This window comes from Malaclemys terrapin, chromosome 23 (genome assembly GCF_027887155.1).
Source record: "Malaclemys terrapin pileata isolate rMalTer1 chromosome 23, rMalTer1.hap1, whole genome shotgun sequence".
In the NCBI taxonomy this organism is placed as follows: domain Eukaryota; kingdom Metazoa; phylum Chordata; order Testudines; family Emydidae; genus Malaclemys; species Malaclemys terrapin.
The window spans coordinates 9,433,332-9,460,061 of record NC_071527.1 but is presented as its reverse complement, the minus strand read 5'-3'; the positions used below and the strand labels follow the sequence as shown (position 1 = coordinate 9,460,061).

The 26,730-nt window shown below is 55.0% G+C and overlaps 1 protein-coding gene across 4 annotated transcripts in view; it reads right to left on the bottom strand.

Moving 5' to 3' along the window:
- PDE1B (phosphodiesterase 1B) overlaps window positions 1-26,730 on the bottom strand; it is a 154,712-nt gene that overhangs the window by 5,670 nt on the left and 122,312 nt on the right. For all 4 annotated transcript variants that reach the window (XM_054012752.1, XM_054012751.1, XM_054012754.1 and 1 more), the window contains 11 exons: window positions 20,090-20,203; window positions 14,418-14,600; window positions 13,821-13,887; window positions 13,009-13,125; window positions 6,949-7,089; window positions 6,021-6,121; window positions 4,887-5,012; window positions 4,039-4,140; window positions 2,573-2,693; window positions 875-956; window positions 579-699 (listed from right to left, as the gene is read on the bottom strand). In XM_054012752.1, coding sequence (XP_053868727.1) covers window positions 579-699; window positions 875-956; window positions 2,573-2,693; window positions 4,039-4,140; window positions 4,887-5,012; window positions 6,021-6,121; window positions 6,949-7,089; window positions 13,009-13,125; window positions 13,821-13,887; window positions 14,418-14,600; window positions 20,090-20,203 — 1,275 coding nt within the window. The remainder of the gene's footprint in view (window positions 1-578; window positions 700-874; window positions 957-2,572; window positions 2,694-4,038; window positions 4,141-4,886; window positions 5,013-6,020; window positions 6,122-6,948; window positions 7,090-13,008; window positions 13,126-13,820; window positions 13,888-14,417; window positions 14,601-20,089; window positions 20,204-26,730) is intronic.

Genomic DNA, 26,730 nt, shown 5'->3' with positions numbered 1-26,730 from the left:
GCCCATGAAATCCAGCCCCCATGCCCCCAGCAGTGTAACCACCTCCTGGAGAGGGGACTGAGGCAACACAAGGCACCAACAGATCCCCTGCGCCAGGAGGCCTGGAGCCGCCCAGCCAGTGACACCCCAGAACTCAGTGGCGCTGGCTGGGAGGGAATCAGTGACGTGCCTAGGCAGCCCCCACTGACCGGACTTCGACCAGGACTTGCAGCTTGCCCTGCCCTGCCTTGCCCTGCCCTGCCCTGAGGATCTCTGCAGTCAGAGGTGAATACAGCACCGACACTTCCCTTGGGGCAAACTCCCCCATGGGGCAAACGGCACAAGAGGTATGGACTGGACTGGGCCTATGTATCGAGTGTGCAGCCTGGGAGCCAGGATTCCTGGGTTCCAATCCCAAATCTCCTGTATGCTTGCTCTGAGTCCCTTCCCTGCATCAGGCCTCAATTTCCCCACCTGCAATGTAGGGATAGTGATATGATCCCTGCATTCCTGAGCACGCTGGAAAATTACAAGGGCATCGGTGCTAGTAACACTCCCCTGAGTTTCTAGCTGCTGTGAGCCTCCCATATTGTGCTCACCTGCTCTGCTGGCTGGAGGAGGACTTAGACTTGGAGTCTTCCTCCACCAGCGGGAGGACGATCTTCTCCGCCACGTCCGTCAGCACCGAGAAAGTGGGCTCCACGATGAAATCGATGAAACCTGTGGAGGCAGAGGGAGGCGGCATTAGAGTGCAATGCACCCGGAGCCCCACTGGGCCACGTGCCCCTGAGCCGGCAGGGCTGCATGCACAGACACGAGGGCATGGCCTGGCCCAACGGGCAGGCAAGTCACCAAGTGTATCAGAGCAGGTGTTTTGGGGGAGGCAGCGACTCACCGATCTGGGACTGGGCCACCAGCGTGGACTTGCGATCACAGAGCGGAGAGAAGGGCAGGCCCAGCTCAGCCTCCTTGTCCCCCTGCGGGAAACAGGACAAAGAGAACCATTAACCCTGCCAAACACCTGGGGCACCCAGCCGCAGGGTGACGCAAGAGCAGCCTGAGCACAAGAGAGGGAGTCGGTGGACTCAGCTACTGTTCTGAGCGTGGGAGATACGAGCCAGGACACCTGGGTTCTTCTATCCTCAGCTCGTCCAAAACACAGGATTCAAACTATCCCTGGGCGTGAGGCTCAACCTGCCTGCCACTGAGCAGCCCAGCCCCTGGGGCAGGACAGCAGGTGTGAGGGCCAACCTACTCGATCTGCACCCATCTGTCTGTAATGTCTGTGTCTCCGGGAGCGAGTTTGGTTCACGCAGTGAGTGTTTGTAGCTGCAAATGCCTGTTTTCACACGCCAGCGGGGATGAGTCTGTAGTGACACCCTGAGGACACATGGAATGATGGTTACCACGCGGCTGTCACGCCCCGAGGCCACGCGGCATGGCGGTCACCACGCGGCCGTCGCGCCCTGAGGTCAAACGCTTCTAGTGGCACTTGGGATGGTTCAGTGGCTCCTTGGCAGTTAATTGGGTGGCTGAGCTGCCTCAGGGGAATGTTCCTTATCATGGCTGGGTCCCATTCCTAAAATCCATTCCAACCAGCCAATGTCTCATATCACCCATCCCAGATCCAGAGGCAGCATGAGCAAGTTCACTGAGCGCAGGGCTTGGGGTCATGATCTGCTGGTTTCCATATCAGCCCCACCATATGACCCAGGGCAAGCCCTCCTCACCAGGCCCCGGTTTCCTCATCTGTAAAATGGGGTTCATGCTGTTTCCTTGGTTGGTGGCAAGCAAAGCTGTGTCTAACAGCAGTGGGAGAGTCAGGACTCCGGGGATCTCTTCCCAGCTCTAGGAGGGGAGTGGGGTCTAGCGGTTAGAGCCAGGGAGGCAGGACTCCGGGGTTCTCTTCCCAGCTCTGGAGGGAAGTGGGGTCTAGTAGGATTGAGTGGGGGGAAGGGAGTCAGGAGTCCGGGGTTCCGTTCTCAGCTCTGCTACTGGCTTTGAGCCATGTTCCTTCCTCTCTCTGTGCCCTGCCCTTGCTGCTGGGGAGCTCCATTAGTTTTGTGCAGCCCCAAGCTCCTTGGCTGGAAGAGACTCTGGGCAGGGCTCTCTGCTGTCGGGGGACTGGGTTCGGAATCACTGCCCCAGCCAGAAATACCCAGCTCAGCAAAGCCTCAGAAAGGCTGGTTGGTACTGTGGAGTCACAGGGAAGATTGTGCCACCAACAGGGCGACACTGGGGCAGGCCCACAGTTGGGAGCGGACCGAGGGGGGTCACAGCAGGGATGGCTGAGTTCCAGTGCCTCACCTGGGGCTGTGAGGCTGCGTAAGGGAATCGCCCTCCCCTGGCCAAGAGGAGCTGGTTCAGGGGAAGCCCTAGCAAGGCTGACCGCACTCTCCACACGCAGCCTGGGTATGGACTCTCCCTGGCAGCGGGTGACACTGAAATCACTGGGGATCTCTCGCCCCCGGGACAGGTTCCCAAGATGAAGGCTGCCTGAGGCTGCAAGCTCCTGGGTCCCCTGAGCTGCTTCTGGCCAAGGCCTGGGCTCATCTGGTTTTCAAGGGCATTGGGAAGAGCCTCCCCGCGGTACCTGTCTGAAGAACTCCTCCATCAGAGCCTTGGTCCAGCGGCTGTGGACGCTCCATTGCTTGGTGGGGTGGCTGATGTCGGCTGCATGCAGCAGCAGCGACAGCGCTTTCGATTTATCAATCCTGCAGAGGGAGGCGCAAGAGGCATATTAAGGCAGGGGCCCTGCTCTCTACCCGGCCTCCACCCAAGCATGGCCTGGCCCCACCACTGTTCATCCCTGACGCCCAGACACAGCTCAGCACACCTGGGCACAGAGCTGTGTGCACACCGGCACACAGGCACGTTCACACACACACACCACCATGCACAGACACAATTCAGCTCAACCGTGTTCAGGCCATTACAATCATCTGCTCTGTCCGTCTGCATCGCCCCGGCCAGAGCCAGGGATTCCAGCATCCAGCCGAGCCAGAGCGAAGCTTTTAGAGCCAGACTCCAAGTGTCTATCTAGGCTGCAGCGGAAGCTGTAATTCCCGGCTCCGGCAGATGTACACACACTAACTCCGATGGAACTAGTGCTCTGAACACAGCAGTGTGGCCACAGCGTCATGGCAGCGAGACGGGCTGGCTGCCTGAATACACACCCAGGATTTCACATGGGATTTTAGCCTGCACCACCACCCATGCCACTGCAGCCACACTGCTCTTTGTAGCATGTTACCTCCATCAAAGCTAGTGAGTGTCCGTACACCCAAACTGGGAATTACAGCTCCAGCTGCAGGACAGATGGACCCCACATGACAGAGAATCCACTGCACCCCGGGACCAGTTGTTCCCAGGGTTAATTCTCCTCACTTAACCTTTTGCATCTTATTTCTAGCCTGAATTTGTTGAGCTTCTGCTTCAAGCCATTGGATTGCGCTCTGCCTTTGAGTGCGAGATTAAAGAGCTCTCTGCTCTCAGAAATCTGCTCCTGTGTAGGGATTTACAGACCAGGATCAAGTCAGCTCTTACCCTGCTGTTTGATAAGCTAAGTAGATGGAGCTTCTTCCGTCTCTCCCCGGCAAGCAGCTTCTCCAGGCATTGAATTGTCCTTGTGGCTCTTCCCTGAACACGCTCTAATTTGTCAACATGATGCATGCAGACACATGTACACGCACAGGCACATGTGTGCAGACACACATCTGTGCACATGCAGGCATGTGTAGATATACGTGTGCGTGCATATAGACACACAGACCTGCACAGCCAAAGCATGCATGTGTGCACAAACACACACACACTCATACAATGAGCACCCCCTCCCAGCACACATCCGACTCCCAAAATCCACGCGTTACACACACGTTCCTGTCACCCACCTCAGCTGCACACAAAGCCACACGTGCCCATAAACTTCCTATGTGCACAAAGCATCTTCCCCCCGCCCCCCCCGCGCCAACACCACCTCTTGCTTCCCCTTGAAGCAGCACTTTCCTTCAACACCCCCCGCAACACCTCCACCTCTACCTCCACCCCCTCACTCACCTCTCCAGCTGCTGGAGGGAGGTTTTCATGGACTTGACCTGCTGGAAGTGACAGGACATGTCTGTGGCCAGGACCATCTCAATCACCAGGGACCGCAGCTCCCTGCCCCATGTGGAGAAATAGACGCGTGATCACTCCTGTACAGCCAGCAACTCAGCCCGTTGCACACGCCCCACCCATTGCATTTTATGAACTGACCCCTTTGTGGCTGCTCTGTCAGTACAACACAATGAACCCAAGCTGGCAGCTGCCCCCAGGGCTCCCCATTAAGGGGTCCCCTGCACAGAGAAGGCTCAGAAATACAGTTAGCAGAGCCTCCGGCTGAATGAGCTCCCTGCCCCATTCCCCACCTGGTGCAGAGGGACTGATGTGCTCCAGGCATGAATGTCAGAGAGATGGACCCCCATCATTAACCACTTCCACCCCCATGATGGGGTGCTTTACTGTCGCTCGGTGTTAAAAATCCCATCAGCAACTCACTAACTAGGCATCCTGGGGACTGTCTTTTTGTATTGTGTCTGTACAGTGCTAGCACACCGGGATCCTGCTCCAGGACTAGGGCCCCTAAGCGACACAGTAACTCAATTGATAAATCATAAACACGGAGGGGAGGCAGGTCCCCTCTCTGCCTCCATTGCGATTTGGGATGGGGCCGACGTCTGTATCTGCTGCCCAGTGTCTCTGCTCTGAGCGGACACATATGATCATAAGCAGAAGCCTGCAATGTGCTCCCTGCTGGCCAGATGGGCAGCAGGATTAGCCACTTATTTGCAACCCCATGGCTGGCAGAAGTGAGGGGGATACAGGTTCTGGGGGATCTGCAGGGGGGCGGGAGGGCAGGGCCTTACCCAAACTCATCCTTGGCCAGATTGACGAAAATGTTCATCTCATCCTCCTGCATCATGCGGAAGACAGCGCTGATGTGGTGGTTCTCCAGCACCGAGCGGTCGTTGTACAGGATGGCACAGTCAGACCTGGGACCAGAGGAGCCGTGGCTCAGATTTGGGGCTGGGGAGAGGCCGCCCCGGGCAGGCAGCCGGCCGCTATCACAACAGCGTCACTGAGGGATGAGTAAACCAGCACAGCGTAGGCCAGATTGGGCCTGATTCTGCCCCAGAGCCCATGCTGGAGCGAGCCCAATTCTTCACCGGAGTGCAGGCCAGGCCCGATCCCCCCAGAGCGCAGGCCGGAGCAAGCCTGATCCTCCCGCCCAGAGCACAGGCCAGAATGGGCCCGATCCTCCCCCACAGCACAGGCCGCAGTGTGCCCGATCCTCCCCTAGGAGCACAGGCCAGAGCGGGCCTGATCCTCCCCCAGAGCACAGGCCGGAATGGGCCCGATCCCCCCAGAGTGCAGGCCGGAGCGAGCCCAATCCTCCCCCAGAGCACAGGCCAGAATGGGCCCGATCCCCCCAGAGCGCAGGCTGGAGCGAGCCCGATCCTCCCCCAGAGCACAGGCCGGAATGGTCCCAATCCCCCCAGAGCGCAGGCCGGAGCAAGCCCGATCCTCCCCCAGAGCACAGGCTGGAACGGGGCTGAATCCCCCAGAGTGCAGACTGGAGTGAGCCCGATCCTCCCCCAGAGAGATGGGGGTGGGGTAATTCTCATGATATCTGCAGCTCAGCCACAACCAATGGAAACCTTTGTATTGTGCCCAGCCCAGAGTAGTCCCCATCCCCACCCCATATCTATGCCCGGCCCATAGGCACCCTGCTCCTTCCCCACAGCTCAATCCATAGGCACCCTGCCCCTTCCCCACTGCCCGACCACAGGCAACCTGCCTTACCCACATTGCCTGGCCCATGGCACGCTGCCCCTCCTCCCAGTGCTTGGCCCCTGGACACCCTGCTCCCCCCCTGCTACCCACCCAATGGGCACCCTGCCCACCCTGCAGCACTCGGTGAAGCATAGCTCCTCTCCAGGAGAGCCCATGAGATCCCGGGCAGGAGGGGCCGTGCCATGCGCTGCCGCCTGGGCACTCACTTGGTCTGAATGTGGAAGCTATTAGTGGTGCCCGTGTGCTCATAGTCGTGGATGGCAGCTGCGAAGATGATGGCCAGGACCTCAATCTCCGTCAGACAGTGCTGGGGGGCAAAGACGCTGTTAGTGCCCAGGAGGGGCGCTGCCCAGCTCAGCACCCTGTCCTGTCCCTGGGCAGAGGTGCAAGAATCACTGCTCCTACATAACTTGGAAGGGGGGGAGGTTGGGAGCAGGCACCTTAACATAGTGACCCCCAAAACTTGTGTCCCTCCAGCCTGTTCCTGACTCCTTCTCATGGGCTGGGGCCCAGGCTATGCTGGCAGCAGGGCAGGCACAGGTGTCAGGTGCAGGTGATGGCTGGGCTGGGCAGGAGGAAGCAGCCAAGGCCTGCCCAGGGAGCTGGGAGAAGGAGGGCACTCAGCTCCATTCACCCTCCAGACCCTGGGCTGGTTTCTCCACCTGGCCGTTTCTGTGAAGGTGGAGAGGCCACTAGGGGGCGCTGTGCGCCTTGGTAACAATGCAGCCCCTTGCACTGGAACCAGGCAGCTCTTACATGGGCTTGGACTAAGACCCAGATCCCAACACCCGCAAACTCTGGTGAAGTGGGGCTGGATCTAACCCACCCCCAGGCTGGGCCCTGACTCTAAAACTAGCTGAACCAAACTCTGGATCCCCCCCAAACCTGGGAAAGAGCCAGAATGGAGCTTCCCCCTCCCCGGCTTGTGCAACAAGGAGCTTGGAGCAGCTGCTGCTGAGTGCTGTGGGAGATCCCCTACCCTCCACCCATGGGCACCAGGGAGGAAGCAGTAGCATGCCCTGATCTTCCCACCTCCCCCCATTAGCCACCAGTGGAGAGGCCAGACCATGACCCCTCAGCATGAACCCAGAGGAGGGGCCCTGGACACAGCCAGCTGGCACAGCACCTACGTACCACCATGCCAGTGCGCAGCAGGAAGCAGTGCACAGTCTGGGTCACGTCCGCCGCATGGATCTGATTGTGGTAGGGGTTCTTGTATTTCCCATAGCCAGCCTCCAGTGCGTCCAGTAAGGTCATTAAAAACACAGTGGGAATCTGCGGAGCAAGGAGACAGGGGTCAGGCTGCAGCACCAGAGCCCTGAGCCGGCAGCATGCAAGCCGGGTGCCCCTTGCACGCTGCAGGGGTATCTGCATGCCAGAGAGGGCTGCCAGCCTGTCCTGTAGCCAGAAATCTCACCATGTAATAACCCTAGGGGCAGCCAGGAAGGACTGATGGGGAAATTGAGGCACAGAGACAACCAAGTGACTTTCCAAAGGTGAGAAAAGGACTCAAGCACTCCTGGCTCCCAGACCTGTGCTCTGGCCACTAGACCACAGATCTTCGACACCCCACACACACACAGACCCCCGGGCAGTGGCCTGCTTTCCCACATCTGAAGAAGTGAGGTTCTTACCCACGAAAGCTTATGCTCCCAGTACTTCTGTTAGTCTCAAAGGTGCCACAGGACCCTCTGTTGCTTTTTACAGATTCAGACTAACACGGCTACCTCTCTGCTGCTTTCCCACTGTGGTTTTGGGGAATCTTGTTCTATTTGCTGATGTCAGAGTGGCTCAGGCCCCATCCTGCAGGGACTTACTCACTGGAGTAACTGCTGCTGCTCCCGTGGGTAAAGCCACCTGTGTCTTTGAGCAGTACCTGCAAAGAGGCCAGGGAGTGAATGGGCCCCAGGACTCTCCCAGCCATTGTGGGGCTCAATGGGGCCAGGCTGAGGCTGGGGCCCACAGGCAGGGGGCAGCCCTGCCCTGCCTGTTCTATGGTATTGCAGCTGCCTGGCCCAGGGGACACCATGCTGCCAGCCCCTGAGTGACAGCGCCACGTTGCCAGAGCCCTGCCATACGCAGAGGGCAGAGACGAGATGGGGGGTGGAGATGCTGTCTGTCAAGTCCCGACCCTGCTGTGAGTGGGGAGAGGAGCATCACACCCGAGTCTGTTCCCTCAGGGGACAGGGGCAAAGGGGAGCCTGCTCCAGAGATTGGCAGGTGGAGACAGCCTGTGCTGCTTCTGCTCTCCCTCGCCCCAGCACAGCCTGTCTGACACCTCTGCTCTCCAGGCTGGGGCAGCCAGTGCAGCACCCGGCACACTGGGCCTGACCCCGGCCTGGGCTCTTTGGTGCTTCCATTTGGGAAATCAACAATGATCTATTCTAGACCAACACACTGTCAGGCTTCCAGCCCCCTTGGGCCCCCGCACCCATTGTGGCTGCAGAAGGAAAGCCCCAATCTGCTAAGCCAGGGTCCTTGACGGACATGCCATGACTGTGGGGCCCATGGGAAGGTCTCTGGGATTGGGGCTCGACTCTGCTCTCAAAAATCTGGAGCAGCGCCGGCGACTCCCAGCAGATGTGTGACAAAGAGCAGAAATGGGCCCTGGAAATCGGGCCCTGCAGGGCACTTGTGCTGCCCAACGCAGCACCACTGACTCCCTTCCCCATTGCAGCCCTGTGCCCACTCCAGCCCCTCCCACCCAGGCACCCAGACAGGGCTGGCTCGGAGTTTAGTACATCAGTTGGAAGTAACAGAGGAGGAGAAGGACCTCGGAGTATTGGTTGATCACAGGATGACTATGAGCCGCCAATGTGATATCACCGTGAAAAAAGTGAATGCGGTCTTGGGATGCATCAGGCGAGGTATTTCCAGTAGAGATAAGGAGGTGTTAGTATCGTTATACAAGGCACTGGGGAGACCTCATCTGGAATATTGTGTGCAATTCTGGTCTCCCATATTTAAGAAGGATGAATTCAAACTGGAACAGGTACAGAGAAGGGCTACTAGGATGATCCGAGGAATGGAAAACCTGTCTTATGAAAGGAGACTCAAAGAGCTTGGCTTGTTTAACCTAACCAAAAGAAGGCTGAGGGGAGATATGATTGCTCTTTATAAATATATCAGAGGGATAAATACCAGGGAGGGAGAGGAATTATTTAAGCTCAGTAGCACTGTGGACACAAGATCAAATGGATATAATCTGGCCATCAGGAAGTTTAGACTTGAAATTAGACTAAAGTCTCTAACCATCAGAGGAGTGAAATTCTGGAACAGCCTTCCGAGGGAAACAGTGGGGGCAAAAGACATATCTGTCTTCAAGATGAAGCTTGATAAGTTTATGGAGGGGAGGGCATAATGGGATAGCCTAATTTTGGCAATTAATTGATCTTTGACTACTAGCGGTAAATATGCCCAATGGCCTGTGATGGGATGTTAGATGGGGTGGGATCTGAGTTACTACAGAGAATTCTTTCCTGGGTGTCTGGCTGGTGAGTCTTGCCCACAAGCTCAGGGTTTAGCTGGTCGCCATATTTGGGGTTGGGAAGGAATTTTCCTCCAGGGCAGATTGGCAGAGGCCCTGAGGGGTTTTCACCTTCCTCTGCAGCGTGGGGCACAGGTCACTTGCTGGAGGATTCTCTGCACCTTGAAGTCTTTAAACCATGATTTGAGGACTTTAATAGCTCAGTCATAGGCTAGGGGGTTATTACAGGAGTGGGTGGGTGAGATTCTGTGGCCTGCGTTGTGCAGGAGGTCAGACTAGACGATCATAATGGTCCCTTCTGACCTTAAAGTCTGTGACTCTATGATGCTAACATATATTCTGCCCCACATGATCAATGCTCGGACAGTAACAATGGCAGCTCTTGGCATGTGACCCCTGCCAGAAGCCATTTCACCTCAGGGCAGCTCCCTGTACTCAGCCTGGCACTGAGCAGCCAGGAACCCTGAATGAACCTGGGTCACTGATGTGGACAGTCTCCTCCTCCCAGGTCCCTGTGTGGCAAGGCATCCCAGCATGCATCACTCCATGATGCCGTTGTGTGCACGTCTCCTGGGTGCGTTGTCCCTGTTGAGGCACCACGCGGTAGCTGCCTGGATTTTCCCAGCATGCACTGAGGCATGCACTCAGGCAGTGTGTCTGGGGTGGATGCATGGTCGTGCTGCAGCAGGAACATGGCTCAGACACATTGGTGCCACCTTCTTGGAGGAGTTGGGCACTGGCTGTTTTCATGGATGGGCCAGTGCCTGAGATGGCCCCTTTCAGCCACACTGAAAAGCCGCCAGGGGATGCGATCTTGGGAACCACAGACCCCTGTCTTCCCCTTGCTCCGCGGCTCTGGATTCAAGAGTGCTGAGGGAGTTCGTGGATGTGATCGTAGAGCCATTGGCCATTATCTTTGAAAATTTGTGGTGATTGGGGGAGGTCCCAGATGACTGGAAAAAGGCAAATATAGTGCCCATATTTGAAAAAGGGAAGAAAGAGAACCCGGGGAACTACAGACCGGTCAGCCTCACTTCAGTCCCAGGCAAAATCATCGAGCAGGTCCTTAAGGAATCCATTTTGAAGCACTCGGAGGAGAGGAAGATGATCAGGAACAGTCAACATGGATTCACCAAGGGCAAGTCATGCCTGATCAACCTGATTGCCTTCTATGATGAGATAACTGGCTCTGTGGATATGGGGAAAGCGGTGGATGTGATATATCTTGACTTTAGCAAAGCTTTTGATACGGTCTCGCACCGTATTCTTGCCAGCAAGTTAAAGAAGTATGGATTGGATGAATGGACTATAAGGTGGATAGAAAGCTGGCTAGATTGTCGGGCTCAATGAGTAGTGATCAACAGCTTGATGTCTAGTTGGCAGCCGATATCAAGTGGAGTGTCCCAGGGGTCGGTCCTGTGGCCGGTTTTGTTCAACATCTTTATTAATGATCTGGATGATGGGATGAATTGCACCCTCAGCAAGTTCACAGATGACACTAATTTGGTGGGAGAGGTAGATACACTGGCGGGTAGGGATAAGGTCCAGAGTGACCTAGACAAATTGGAGGATTGGACCAAAAAAAATCTGATGAGGTTCAACAAGGACAAGTGCAGAGTCCTGCACTTAGGAAAGAAGAACCCATGCACTGCTACAGGCTGGGGACCGACTGGCAAAGCAGCAGTTCTGCAGTACAGGACTTGGGGATTACAGTGGATGAGAAGCTGGATATGAGTCAGCAGTGTGCCCTTGTTGCCAAGAAGGCCAATGGCATATTGTGCTGTATTAGTAGGGGCATTGCCAGCAGATCGAGGGAAGTGATTATTTCCCTCTATTGGACACTGGTGAGGCCACACCTGGAGTACTGCGTCCAGTTTTGGTCCCCCCACTACAGAAGGGGTATGGACAAATTGGAGAGAGTCCAGCGGAAGGCAATGAAAATGATTAGGGGGCTGGGGCACATGACTTACGAGGAGAGGCTGAGGGAACTGTGGTTATTTAGTCTGCAGAAGAGAAGAGTGAGGGAGGATTTGATAGCAGCCTTCAACTACCTGAAGTGAGGTTCCAAAGAGGATGGAGCTAGGCTGTTCTCCGTGGTGGCAGATGACAGAACAAGGAGCAGTGGTCTCAAGTTGCAGTGGGGGAGGTCTAGGTTGGATATTAGGAAAAACTATTTCACTAGGAGGGTGGTGAAGCACTGGAATGGATTACCTAGGGATGTGGTGTAATCTCCATCCTTAGAGGTTTTTAAGGCCTGGCTTGACAAAGCCCTGGCTGGGATGATTTAGTTGGTATTGGTCCTGCTTTGAGCAGAGGATTGGACCTCCTGAGGTCTCTTCCAACCCTAATGTTCTATGATTCTATGATCCCAGCAGGTGATCCCTGCTCCCTGCTGCAGAGGAAGGTGAAAACCACCAGGTCCCTGCCAATCTGACCTGGGGAGAAAATTCCTTCCCAACCCCAAAGCTGGTGATTGTATGACCCTGAGCACATGAGCAAGTCGGGTGTCTGCGTCACGCCTGGACAACGGGGAGCGTTGGAGAGAACAGGAAAAGCAAGCGGAGCTGTTCACACAGACCTCATCCCCATCAGTTACTGTCAATGGGCGAACGCAACTGGCCCAGCAAGGGAGGGAAGAAAAACAGTCAATGCTTGCAAAGACATGCACAGACACGCACAGACATGCACACCCGGGCATACACACGCACAGACATGCACACCTGGGCACATACACACAGACATGCACACCCGCGCACAGACATGCACAGACACGCACACCCGGGCACAGACATGTACACCTGGGCACATACACACACTGACATGCACACCCGGACACACAGAGACACACAGATGATGCACAGCTGTCACCTACACACACAGACATGCACACCTGGGCGCACACACGCCACAGACATGCACATGCAGACTCACAGGCATGCATTCTCCTACACCACACATGCATGCATATCCATAGTCATGCACACATATGTGCAGACTCATACACATACATGTGCATATGTAACCCAGGCCTGCTGGGTGTGGCACTCTGTCCCCTCTAGCGGTACCTAGCCCAGCTAGCGATTGATGAGTCCGCTACAGCTTTGGTTAAGAGCCACGTGGTTTTTAGCTCATGCAGTAGAGACTCATGCATTTAGCTCCAGAGGTCCCAGGTTTGATCCTACCCGGTGTCTGTGGGCATTACACATACACATTCACATGCACACACATACCCACAGATGTGCACGTGAACCCTACCTAAGCCTTCGCAGAGCCAGGAAGGTTGGTGTAACCACTCCATTCAGTTGGCTTAGAGAAGAACTCAGGGGATTTCTCCTCTGCAAGGCCCAGCCCTTCATCAACACACAGAGGCTGGCACCCAGCCCCAGGAATGGGTTCAGGGCTGTTGTGACCCCACCGGGCCTGTTCAGGTGCTGGCTCTGCTGGCCATACCCCTGTACTGTGTCCCCCAAACCTCCTCTCCAGCTGAGCGCTGGGGACAGGTCTGGGCTGTGTAGAGGGTTGGAGATCCTGGTATCATTCATGGGCTCCTGTTCCACTGCCCATTGGATCTTCCAGCCCTCTGGGGCTGAGTGGGCAGGAGGCTGCTGATGGAGCATGATGGGGGCAGGGGGCTGGTGATGGGACATGGCGGGGAGCAGGAGGCTCGTGGGGGACGAGGGGGGGGGGGAAGGTGGCAGGCTGCTGACCTTGAAGCGGCTGTTGAGGTTGTGTCTGGTGAGCAGCTCAAAGACAATGGTGCGCAGGGCATGGTCCTCCGTCACTCTGTTCAGCGCAAACACATCGAAGCACCACAGGTCCAGGGTCTGTGGGGGAAAGGCAGAGCGGAAGTCACATCTCCGCCCCATGCAGCAAGGCCAGCAAGGGACAGGCAGCTTGGCTCAGAGCAGGCCCGTGGCAGGCAGGGGGAGCACAGCCTGAACTAGGCTCGGAGGAGCTGGCACAGGGTTAGGCTGGGTCCCATTCCAGGTAGCAGAGTTACATCCAGGTGGCATTTGAAACACCCTGTATCTAGCACGGGCAGCATGAGCTGTGAATGGGTGCAGGGGCAATGTGTATGACCTAGAGAAGCAGGAAGGGGAGGGGCACCGACACCCCAGCTAAGGGTAGGAGGGGGTTGTGCCTGTGGTTGTGGGGGCCCTGTCCATCAGCCTGGCACAGCCCTGCCCAGCCGATACAAGCAGGCCCATGGTGGGCATGTCACAGGAAGAGGTGATGGGGATTTTCAGGTGCTGAGAGGGGACAGGGCTAGTGTGACACGGTGGGGCTGGGCCGAGTGACCCCTCCCAAATGAAGGGCATAGTGATGCAGCCTTCGCAGGGCCAGCTTTGGCTCTGCCAGCACGGGACAGAGTCATGCTTGGCTCTGATGGCCGCAGGGAAATGGGCGAGCAGCACAGAGGATGCCAGGTGCCGCTGGCTGAAGCCTCTGCCCCCATGGGAGCCATCGCCCCTTGCGGGGTCAGGGGCATGGGGAGCAGCAGGCACCTCCCCGCCATTACCTTCAGGCAGTTGATGACAGAAGTGGAGTAGTTAGGCCCCACAGCTGTGTACGTCCGGCGGAACATCCTGCAAGGAAAGGGAGCAGCAGGTGGGACTGGGCCCTGCTCCCCATTTGCCAGAAGAAGCCGTTAAGGCAGGTAGCCAGCCCAGTGAGGCAGATCCCCTGCCATGTGAGGGGAGGGGTGTGTGATCCTGCTCGACCCTTCCTCAGAGCACTCAGCAGATGTTCAGCCTCATTCTCCACTCCCACACCCAGTGTGGGGAGCATCCCCGGGCATAATATGGGCAACAGAGGCACAGAGAGGAAGGGACTATCTCCCTTCCCAGAGCCAGGAATGGAACCCGGGAGTCCGTCTTCTTGCTCCCCAACTCTAACCATTAGATACCACTCCCCTCCCAGAAAGTCCTGGCTCCCAGTCCCCATGCTGAAACCACCAGATCCCAGTCACCTCCCAGATCCAGGAATAGAACCTAGGAGTCCGGGCTTCCAGTCCCCTCTACCAGGCAGGGAGCTTTCTCCCTACATGCCAATACAGCACCCTGCAAACTCCCCATATACAACCCCCGCCATGCCCCCTCTGCCCCCAGCTCCGAACCTCTCGACGAAGATGCCGGCCTGAACGGCGTGGACGATGCTGCGGAACTTGGGCTTCTCCTCGGAGCGTCGGCCCTTAGCGCGGGTCTGCTGGGTGAAGGTGGAGGCCAGCCAGTCCCGCACCTCCGACGGCACCGCATCCGACTTGATCTCCTGCAGCTCATCCTCTGTGTCCAGGATTTGCCTGAAACAGAATCTGCCAGTGAACCGGGAATGGACACACACCACCCCCCACACTCCACCTCTGTACACTCACCCCTCATATGCCCCTATCAGCACAGCCCTGTGCCCTATACATGCCATGTGCCATCTACAATATATCCCTGTCAGCATGGCATCCCATCGCCTTTATGTCCTCCTCCCATATATCCCTGTCAGCATGGCATCCCATCCCCTGTATGTCCTCCCCTCATATATCCCTGTCAGCATGGCATCCCATCCTCTGTATGTCCTCCCCTCATATATCCCTGTCAGCATGGCATCCAATCCCCTGTATGTCCTCCCCCCATATATCCCTGTCAGCATGGCATCCCATCCCCTGTATGTCCTCCCCTCATATATCCCTGTCAGCATGGCATCCCATCCCCTATATGTCCTCCTCCCATATATCCCTGTCAGCATGGCATCCCATCCCCTGTATGTCCTCCCCTCATATATCCCTGTCAGCATGGCATCCCATCGCCTTTATGTCCTCCTCCCATATATCCCTGTCAGCATGGCATCCCATCGCCTTTATGTCCTCCTCCCATATATCCCTGTCAGCATGGCATCCCATCCCCTGTATGTCCTCCCCTCATATATCCCTGTCAGCATGGCATCCCATCCCCTGTATGTCCTCCCCTCATATATCCCTGTCAGCATGGCATCCAATCCCCTGTATGTCCTCCCCCCATATATCCCTGTCAGCATGGCATCTCATCCCCTGTATGTCCTCCCCTCATATATCCCTGTCAGCATGGCATCCCATCCCCTGTATGTCCTCCCCCCATATATCCCTGTCAGCATGGCATCCCATCCCCTGTATGTCCTCCCCTCATATATCCCTGTCAGCATGGCATCCCATCGCCTTTATGTCCTCCTCCCATATATCCCTGTCAGCATGGCATCCCATCCCCTGTATGTCCTCCCCTCATATATCCCTGTCAGCATGGCATCCCATCGCCTTTATGTCCTCCTCCCATATATCCCTGTCAGCATGGCATCTCATCCCCTGTATGTCCTCCCCTCATATATCCCTGTCAGCATGGCATCTCATCCCCTGTATGTCCTCCCCCCATATATCCCTGTCAGCATGGCATCCCATCGCCTTTATGTCCTCCTCCCATATATCCCTGTCAGCATGGCATCCAATCCCCTGTATGTCCTCCCCCCATATATCCCTGTCAGCATGGCATCCCATCCCCTGTATGTCCTCCCCTCATATATCCCTGTCAGCATGGCATCCCATCCCCTATATGTCCTCCCCCCATATATCCCTGTCAGCATGGCATCTCATCCCCTGTATGTCCTCCCCCCATATATCCCTGTCAGCATGGCATCCAATCCCCTGTATGTCCTCCCCCCATATATCCCTGTCAGCATGGCATCCAATCCCCTGTTTGTCCTCCCCCCATATATCCCTGTCAGCATGGCATCTCATCCCCTGTATGTCCTCCCCTCATATATCCCTGCCAGCATGGCATCTCATCCCCTGTATGTCCTCCCCCCATATATCCCTGTCAGCATGGCATCCCATCGCCTTTATGTCCTCCTCCCATATATCCCTGTCAGCATGGCATCCAATCCCCTGTATGTCCTCCCCCCATATATCCCTGTCAGCATGGCATCCCATCCCCTGTATGTCCTCCCCTCATATATCCCTGTCAGCATGGCATCCCATCCCCTATATGTCCTCCCCCCATATATCCCTGTCAGCATGGCATCTCATCCCCTGTATGTCCTCCCCCCATATATCCCTGTCAGCATGGCATCCAATCCCCTGTATGTCCTCCCCCCATATATCCCTGTCAGCATGGCATCCCATCCCCTGTATGTCCTCCCCTCATATATCCCTGTCAGCATGGCATCCAATCCCCTGTATGTCCTCCCCCCATATATCCCTGTCAGCATGGCATCCCTCCCATCCCCTGTATGTCCTCCTCCCATATATCCCTGTCAGCATGGCATCCCATCCCCTGTATGTCCTCCCCTCATATATCCCTGTCAGCATGGCATCCAATCCCCTGTATGTCCTCCCCTCATATATCCCTGTCAGCATGGCATCCCATCCCCTATATGTCCTCCCCCCATATATCCCTGTCAGCATGGCATCCCATCCCCTGTATGTCCTCCCCCCATATATCCCTGTCAGCATGGCATCCCATCCCCTGTATGTCCTCCCCCCATATATCCCTGTCAGCATGGCATCTCATCCCCTGTATGTCCTCCCCCCATATATCCCTGTCAGCATGGCATCCCATCCCCTATATGTCCTCCTCCTTTATACCCCTGTCAGCATGGCATCCCTCCCATCCCCTATATGTCCTCCTCCCATATATCCCTGTCAGCATGGCATCCCATCCCCTATATGTCCTCCTCCTTTATACCCCTGTCAGCATGGCATCCCTCCCATCCCCTATAGGTCCTTCTCCCATATACCCCTGTCAGCATGGCATCCCGTCCCCTATGTGATGCTGGCATATCTCGTGCCAGCACATGTCAAGGCCCCCATGACTCAACTGAACACTGACAACTACGTAGCTGGAACCAGTCTGGCTCACTTGTGTGTTGTATTATTAAAATAGGTATTAGAATTGTATGAATGTTTAGACTTTATGAAATGCTTGTGAGTTGCTGCAGCATTAATCTCACTTACAGCATCTGTATCCCATTTGGTCTGTAACTGTAAATCATCAGACTGGAGAGAAGTATTAAGGAGAGTGTAAATACAAGTCTCTAACAGGAGGTGCTAGCTCCTGCCCAACTAAGGAGGCTGTGATAAATGAAGCGAGGGGGGGCTGCTCCCTTTTATGGACACCCAGCCAGCCAGTTAGCTATAAAGTCCCTCTTGGTGGCTGTTCTCTGCTTGCTTTACCTGTAAAGGGTTAACAAAGTCCCCCAGGTAAAGGAAAGGGAGTGGGCACCTGACCAAAAGAGCCAGTGGGAAGGCTATAACTTTTTAAAATGGGGGAAAACTTCCCCTTTGTCTCTGTTATTGTTCTCTGGGAAAGAGGGGAACAGTGAGCAGTTATGCTATGAGAAGCTTTAAGCCAGGTATGATCGTAGATCATCAGATCATACCTAGAACTATTTATTTGGAACCCCCAAATGTGTAAGTAGATCAGGAATGTTTAGAAAGACGCGATTAGGTTTAGCTCTGTTTATTTCTTATGGCTAGTGGACTCCTCTGTGCTAACCCCAGATGCTTTTGTTTGCTCGTAACCTTTAAACTGAACCTCAAGAAAGCTATTTTGGGTGCTTAGCCTAAGTTTGAGATGTTTTTCTTTCTTTTTGTTTTTAATAAAATTTACCTTTTTTAAGAACAGGATTGGATTTTTGTGTCCCTAAGAGGTTTGTGCATATGTTGTTTGATTAGCTGGTGGCAACAGCTGATTTCCTTTGTTTTCTTTCTCAGCTCTTCCCTGGAGGGGGGTGAAAGGGCTTGAGGGTACCCCACAGGGAGGACTTCCCAAGTGCACCTTTCTGGGTCCCAAGGAGTTTTTTTGCACTTGGGTTGTAGCAGCATCTACCCATCCAAGATCAGAGAGAAGCTGTAACCTTGGGAGTTTAATACAAGCCTGGAGTGGCCAGTATTAATTTTTAGAATCCTTGCGGGCCCCCACCTTCTGCACTAAAAATGCCAGAGAGGGGGATCAGCCTTGACAGAGGCCCATCAACACCGAGCATCAGAGGACAAAAGGCTTTGCTGATCGCTCTCCCCCACCATGAAGAGGAGCCATGCAAGTGAATTCCTCCCAACAGCTGAATATACAACTCGATGCAGAAAGGGGAAAGAAATAAAAAGTGCTAACAAGGAGGAATTGTAACTTTTATATTGCTTGGACTCTTAGAGGCAAGGATTGATAGGCAAAAGATCCCCAGCTTCTTAGCCTGGGTTAGCCCAAAAGGACATATGAGCTTGCATATTAAAGAACAGAGGGATAGCCATGTTAGTCTGAATCTGTAAAAAGCGACAGAGGGTCCTGTGGCACCTTTAAGACTAACAGAAGTATTGGGAGCATAAGCTTTCATGGGTGAATGCCCACTTCATCAGACGCAAGTAATGGAAATCTCCAGAGGCAGGTATAAATCAGTATGGAGATAACGAGGTTAGTTCAATCAGGGAGGGTGAGGTGGTCTGCTAGCAGTTGAGGTGTGAATACCAAGGGAGGAGAAACTGCTTCTGGAGTTGGCTAGCCATTCACAGTCTTTGTTTAATCTTGATCTGATGGTGTCAAATTTGCAAATGAACTGGAGCTCAGCAGTTTCTCTTTGGAGTCTGGTCCTGAAGTTTTTTTGCTGTAAGATGGCTACCTTTACATCTGTTATTGTGTAGCCAGGGAGGTTGAAGTGTTCTCCTACAGGTTTTTGTGTATTGCCATTCCTGATATCTGATTTGTGTCCATTTATCCTCTTGCATAGTGACTGTCCAGTTTGGCCAATGTACATAGCAGAGGGGCATTGCTGGCACATGATGGCATATATAACATTGGTGGACGTGCAGGTGAATGAGCCGATGATGTTGTAGCTGATCTGGTTAGGTCCTGTGATAGTGTTGCTGGTGTAGATATGTGGGCAGAGTTGGCATCGAGGTTTGTTGCATGGGTTGGTTCCTGAGTTAGAGTTGTTATGGTGTGGTGCGTGGTTGCTGGTGAGAATATGCTTAAGGTTGGCGGGTTGTCTGTGGGCAAGGACTGGCCTGCCTCCCAAGGTCTGTGAAAGTGAGGGATCATTGTCCAGGATGGGTTGTAGATCATCAGTGAAATAACTCTTATTTCCTTTCCCTAGTTTATAAATCTGTATATAGTTTATTATAGGATTGGCTACAAGTCTTGTCTTTGGTGTGAGATCTAAGGTGCTACTGACCTGGGGTAAGTGGCTGGTTCTTTGGGACTGGGAGCAACCTGACTATTGCTGTGATCCTTGGTGTAAGGGAACATCTGTCACAAAGACAGGCTCACCTGCGTGGCAAGACAGATCAGAGTACGCAGGGGGACTGTCTGTGACTCCGAGGTTAGGCTGTTACATTGCCTGAGGAGTTTATACTTGATAACTGATTGGTGAAATCTAAGCACAGAACTCTCAAATAATTTGGGGGTTGTGTCCTGGTTCTTAACAGTCTGCCCACAGGCTGGTACTCATGCTCTTGAGCTGCTGCAGGACAGCTTGACACCCTATACACTTCCCCTCCATCTCCCAGGCAGCACAGCACCCTGTTCCCTATACACACCCCTAAAGCACAGCACCCTGTCCCCTATGCACCCCCCCACACACCCCTGTCAGCACAGCACCCCATCCCCTATATACTCTCCCTCCATATGCCCCATCAGCACAGCATCTCATCCCCTATGCATCCCACCCACACTTGTCAGCATGGCACCCCATCCCCTATACATCCTCCCCAGGAGGGAGTGTCCCCCATGCACCCCCTAGTGTCCCCAGGGGGCACTATGAGGCAGGCACACCCCAGCCTACCTGGTCTCATCAATGTAGACGGCCTCTAGCAGTGAAGCTGTGTACTCCAGGTTCTTCTTTAGTTCCACGATGTTCACCTCGCCATTCTCCAGCTGCTTCACCATGTACCTCAGCCTGCAAAACAGGACAGACCTGGGTCACCCTTTGCCTGTGCCAGCACTCCCTGCCTGCCACGGGGGGAACTGCTGCCTGGATCCGTCAGGGCTGGTGCACTGCCCTTCCCCCAGCACACACACACCCTGTCACGGCCCTGGCACTCACTGACTCCTGCCAGCCCACACAGGGACAGCAAGAGCCCTGCTCACCTGCCGAAGGGGAGGCCCTTGGAGCTGGTATCTGAGCCACATTGGCTACAACAGGAGCAACAGACTCCCACTGTTGCACACACACCAGAATCAGCAGTGGAGCTAGACTCTGGAGCTTCAACTCCAGGGCCCAGCGAGCTGGGGAGTCGCTTTGCCAGGGAGGGCAGTTAGCAGGCAGCTCCCACCCTGGAGGCCTGTTGTCCTGCTTCTGCTGCCAGCATAGATGCGTGTCTAGATGCTGCACAGATGTTCATTCCAAGACATAGATGCCTGGGTTTTGCCCTAGGGCTAAGCATCGGTGCTGGGCTGAGAACCCATCAGCTTGTCTCACCCAGCTCTCCAACGGAGCAGCACTATCAGCTACTAGCACACTGCTCTCCCTATGTACGGCCATATAAACCTCAGGGGAGCTTGCTTATCGAATGCAGTGACCCCTCACCCACACCTGCTGCAGAGGAAGGTGCAAGAATCCCGAAGCAGGCAGATGTGGGGTAATCTGCCCCAATGGAGGGCTCATCCCAAGTCTGACCAGTTACAGGTCAGCTAATGCCCTGAAACGGGAGGTTTATCTCCCTTCAAACACTGTTTGCATCAGCACAAAGCCTGGCAGTTTGGGAACCACGCGCTCAATGGGATTCTGTCTTTCTGTGCGCCGCCCCTTTAAAATTTTCTGGCATTTGTTGCCATCTGCTAGAGAATCTGCTGCCATTCTGTGCTCTGATCAGTGCAGACTGTTACAGAAATTGCACGTACACATGCACAAGTGTTCTGAGAGAGAGAGAGAGAGAGAGTAAGCATCAGAGGACTTTACTTTTGTGTTTTTTTCTCTTATTTTATTACTTTCCTTTGATCTAACATGAAGGTGATTCCAAATGTAAATACAAATACATTCTGCCCAAGCTTTAGGGGTGGTTTGAAGGGGAAACAAAGTTAACAGATTGGAAAATTCCCATGCAATGGATTTTGTTTGCAGTGGGACCAGTCAGGATCTTTGTTTTGGCAAAGTGAGAGCTTTGCTTCGGCAGAGTTAAGAACCTAGAAATCCCTTGTCATTTGGGCTAGTGCAGCGGTTCTCAAACTGTGGGTCAAGACCCCAAAGTGGGTCGCGAGTTCATTTTAATGGAGTCGCCAGGGCTGGCGTTAGACTCGCTGGGGCCCAGGGCAGAAAACCAAAGCCTGAGCCCCGCAGCCCAAGCCCAAGCAATTTAGTTTGGTGGAACCCCTTGTGGTGTGGGGACGTATAGTCATTTTTGTTGTCAGAAGGGGGTCACAGTGCAGTGAAGTCTGAGAACTGCTGGGCTAGTGCACGGGAATAATGGAAGTGAAACTTAGAACGGGAGTTGGCTGCCTAAACACCTTTAATAATCTGGGCCAAAGTGAATCAGAGCAATGTTGCAGAATGGCCAAGCCTCCAGCATTCATAAATCAGCTCTCAAAAATCACGAGATTGGCTTTACAAGTCTGGGATTTTAAAAAAATGAAATTTCGGGACATTTTTTTGTCTGGTTGAGGACATTTAGATCACCCTCGGGTCACAGTTTCAAGATTTTCTCAATCATGAGGGAGAGAAATATTTTTTTAAAATAAAAGCTGATATTCTCACATGATCACTTGACTCCAGCAGCTGGAGCTTTAAGAACAATGAATACCATGAGACTCAAGATAAAATCACTTGCATTGGCAGCACCAATTTTGTTTCACTTTCCCAGCTGAGTGAAGTGCAAAACGAAGCAAAGTTAATCAGCAGCAAAGTAAATTAGACTCGTCAAATTCATCCTGTTTAATTATCTCAGGTTGAAATTGTTTTAAATAGGATTCCCATCCAGCTAATTACAGTAACAAACATCAGATTCAGACTTCAAGGCTGCCTGGGTTATAACATCAGGCTTAAATTGCCATGGATTTGGGGTGATTCCCTTTTTCAGAGCCTGACTTGAAACACCTGGGGCCTGATTTACACACGAAGCTAGGAACCCCCAGTTCCCCTTGGCTTCAGCTGGAGATTTGGGGGTTGAGCAGAGCATCCCTACAAATCAGGCCCCGAGGTGGGGCCTTCCAAACCAGCAGCCCCTTTTTTAAATGTTTGGCATTCACTGTGAAATGCCTCACAGGGCTGATTACTGCCTACGCCCTGTGCAGTGATTGACACCAGAGCGAAGGGCGTTCTGAGATGGTGCATTTCACACCCAGGATGTGCCAGTGCAAATGACATGCACAGGGTTATACTCTGGGCCCCGTATGGTCTTGGGTTTTATGCAGTTTTTATTTCCTACTCACGCTCTCTGGTGATAGTGTTACTCTACAGCTGGAACCAATAGTCACGATCAAGGTAAGAGCTAGGAAAAATAGGACTAGATCTTTATCTTTGCAGTGGCTCTTTAAACCACCCTGATCCTCCTTTGATGGATGGCAGTGAAGCTCTCTCTGTCTCTCTCACACAGGCACACACTCCCCTACCTCCCTAAATTACTCCTCCTCAGATTAGGAGTTGTCACTCACTTGGAGTTTCTTTAAATCAAAGCCTCTTTCTTGTGCTAATTGAGTTTCCCAAAGAAGGGGGCTGCCTCTCTGGTTTGTATTTCACAGGCAGGAAGGGACTGGTTTGTGTGCTTGTCTAAGGAAGCCATCCATGCCCTGACTACCAAGGGAGCTGGAATTACACACTGAAAGAATTCCCAGCTGTATGCTCAAAGGCCAGTGGGTCTGCGCTCCCAGCTAGGCATCTACCCTGCTGGGACTGGATGGGGGAGGTGTGCAGGCTCCTTGCCAGCTGCTCTCTAAACTGTTGACTGTTCAGTTCTCTGTTCTAGCCGAAGCTGCAGCAGGCCTGCGGGCGGATCTGTCCCAACGGGGCTGGGGTTTTCTCCTTTGCTGTTACATTTACGAGAGTGATGCAGTGAGGCATCGAGGCAGGCCCAGCCAGCATGTTGCTGAGAACTTGCATCTTGGATTGGGCTAGAGCAGGGGTAGGCAAGCTATGGCACATGTGCCGAAGGCGGCACGCGAGCTGATTTTCAGTGGCACTCACACTGCCTGGGTCCTGGCCACCGGTCCGGCGTGGGGCTCTGCATTTTAATTTAATTTTAAATGAAGCTTCTTAAACATTTTAAAAACCTTATTTACTTTACATACAACAAGAGTTTAGTTATATATTATAGACTTATAGAAAGAGACCTTCTAAAAACGTTAAAATGCATTACTGGCACGCGAAACCTTAAATGAGAGTGAATAAATGAAGACTCAGCACACACTTCTGAAAGGTTGCCGACCCCTGGGCTAGAGGGAACCATAGGTTCTGTCTGCAGCCAACAGCCTCAGTACAGTGTGAGCCTGGATGACTCTGCTCCTGCCAGGGCCGGCTCCAGGGTTTTGGCCGCCCCAAGCGGAAAAAAAAAAAAAAAAGCCGCGATCGTGATCTGCGGCAGCAATTTGGCGGGAGGTCCCTCACTCGGGAGTGAGCAACCGTCCGCCGAATTGCCGCCGAATAGCTGGACGTGCCGCCCCTCTCCAGAGTGGCCGCCCCAAGCACCTGCTTGGCAAGCTGGTGCCTGGAGCCAGCCCTGGCTCCTGCCATCAGCGCATCAGGCTCCTGCAGGCAGGGCTGCCGGGGGGAGGGGGGGAAGTGGGGCAATTTGCCCTAGGCCCCGGGCCCCGCAGGGGCCTCCACGAGAATATAGTATTCTATAGTATTGCAACTTTTTTTATGGAAGAGGCCCCCGAAATTGCTTTGCCCCAGGCCCCCTGAATCCTCTGGATGGCCCTGCCTGCAGGCGGGATTTGTGCTTATCTAACCCACCACTCTGGATGGCCCTTTCCCCCCAGTGTGGCTAAGCCACATAGAGGCTGGGGAGCCGGCTGCAGCCTTGGATAACGGAGCAGGGCCTGGGCAGTTAGTGGCCTGTGCTTTTAGAGGTGCCATGTTCTATGTCTGCTGCTCACAACCCTCTTCCTCACACTCAGGCAGCGACAGCACCTTGAGCCGTGGGGACAAGTGGCCTCTTGGAGGGACTGGCGCATACAGCCAGGGCCCCATGAGAACAGACTGCAGCTGGCAGGTCAGTGCAGCTCAGCGGGCAGCAGCACAGTCTATCTCGGAGCTCAGTGAGGCCCCAGAGCAAGCCCACTCCTCTGCAGCTCCCCAAAAACCCCCAGCATCCCAGGTAGGGCTGCTACCTGCCTGGTTTTCACACTGCCATGCTGGCTACCAGTGACAAGATTTAATGTGCTATTAGGGTTACCATATTTCAGCGAGCAAAAAAGAGGACGGGAGAAGCCCCGCCCTAGCCCCGCCCCTGCCCCTCCCACTTCTCGCCCCCCCTGACCTCCCAACCCTCCCCCCGTTCCTTGTCCCCTGACTACCCCCTCCTGGGACCCCTGCCCCTAACTGCCCCCCAGGACTATCTAAGCCTCCCTGCCTCTTGTCCCCTGACTGCCCCAACCTTTATCCACACCCCCACCCCCAGACAGACCCCTGGGACTCCCACGCCCCATCCAACCACTCCCCACCCCCTGACAGCCCCCCCCAGAACTCCCAACCCATCTAAACCCCTCTGCTCCCTGTCCTGACTGCTCCAATCCCTCTCCCCACTCCTGCCCCCTGACAGCTCCCCCCCAGAACTCCCAACCCATCTAAACCCCTCTGCTCCCTGTCCCCTGACTGCTCCGATCCCTCTCCGCACTCCTGCCCCCTGACAGCCCCCCCCAGAACTCCCAACCCATCTAAACCCCTCTGCTCCCTGTCCCCTGACTGCTCCGATCCCTCTCCCCACTCCTGCCCCCTGACAGCTCCCCCCCAGAACTCCCAACCCCCCCCGCTCCTTGTCCCCTGACTGCCCCCTCCTGGGACCCCTGCTCCTAACTGCCCTCCAGAACCCCACCCCCTACCTAAGACTCCCTGTTCCTTGTCCCCTAACTGCCCCCTCCTAAGACCCCCCCCCAACTGCCCACCAGGACCCTACCCCCTACCTGTACCCTGACTGCCCAAAACTTTCTCCACTCCCCCCAAAAAGCGCCCCCCCCCGTTTCTTGACTGCCCCCTCCAGAACCTCCCTGCCCCTTCTCCTGCCCCCCTTACCCTGCTGCTCAGAACAGGGTGTTGGGCTCTGTGCGAGCCGGACACGTGGCTAAGCTCCCCAGCACAACAAAACCCGGTCCCTGGCCCGGACCGGGTTGCAGGGGAGAGCTGCCCTTGTATCAGCACAAAGTGCTCTCGCTCCCGTTTTGCTACACTGCATGGCAGTAACCGCTCCCAGTTGCAAAAGGGGAGGGCTGCACTTTGTGCTGATACACTTGCTCAGAATGCAGGGCGGAGCTCCTCTCCAGCTGCTCCGGAGTCCAGCCCGGGACTTTCCTGCAGCCCTCCCAGCCGCTCTGGGGGAGGGGGGAAATCCCGGACATTGTGAGTGCTTTACAAATTCCCCCCGGACGCTATTTTTAGCACAAAAAGGAGGACATGTCCGGGTAAATCCGGACGAATGGTAACCCTAGTGCTATGCAGCTACTGCTGGGAGCAGGGCTAGCACCTGCTGAGTCCTACCCCGAGGGCCAGGCCCTCAACCTGCCAAAACCTCGGCAGCTCCTCTTGGAGTTGGGGTCCAGGAGCGAGGCTCACCAGCAGGGAGGAGTGAAGAGTGGGGAATGGGGTTGTGGAGGCCGGAGCTCCTGGGAGGGGATAGTTGGGTAGGGTTACCATATTTCAGCGAGCAAAAAAGAGGACGGGAGGAGCCCCGCCCCTGCCCCTCCCACTTCCCGCCCCCCCTGACCTCCCAACCCTCCCCCCGTTCCTTGTCCCCTGACTACCCCCTCCTGGGACCCCTGCCCCTAACTGCCCCCCAGGACTCCACTCCCTATCTAAGCCTCCCTGCCTCTTGTCCCCTGACTGCCCCAAACTTTATCCACACCCCCACCCCCAGACAGACCCCTGGGACTCCCACGCCCCATCCAACCACTCCCCACCCCCTGACAGCCCCCCCCAGAACTCCCAACCCATCTAAACCCCTCTGCTCCCTGTCCCCTGACTGCTCCGATCCCTCTCCCCACTCCTGCCCCCTGACAGCTCCCCCCCAGAACTCCCAGCCCCTACCCCCCTGCTCCTTGTCCCCTGACTGCCCCCTCCTGGGACCCCTGCTCCTAACTGCCCTCCAGAACCCCACCCCCTACCTAAGACTCCCTGTTCCTTGTCCCCTAACTGCCCCCTCCTAAGACCCCCCCCCCAACTGCCCACCAGGACCCTACCCCCTACCTGTACCCTGACTGCCCAAAACTTTCTCCACTCCCCCCAAAAGCCCCCCCCCCGTTTCTTGACTGCCCCCTCCAGAACCTCCCTGCCCCTTCTCC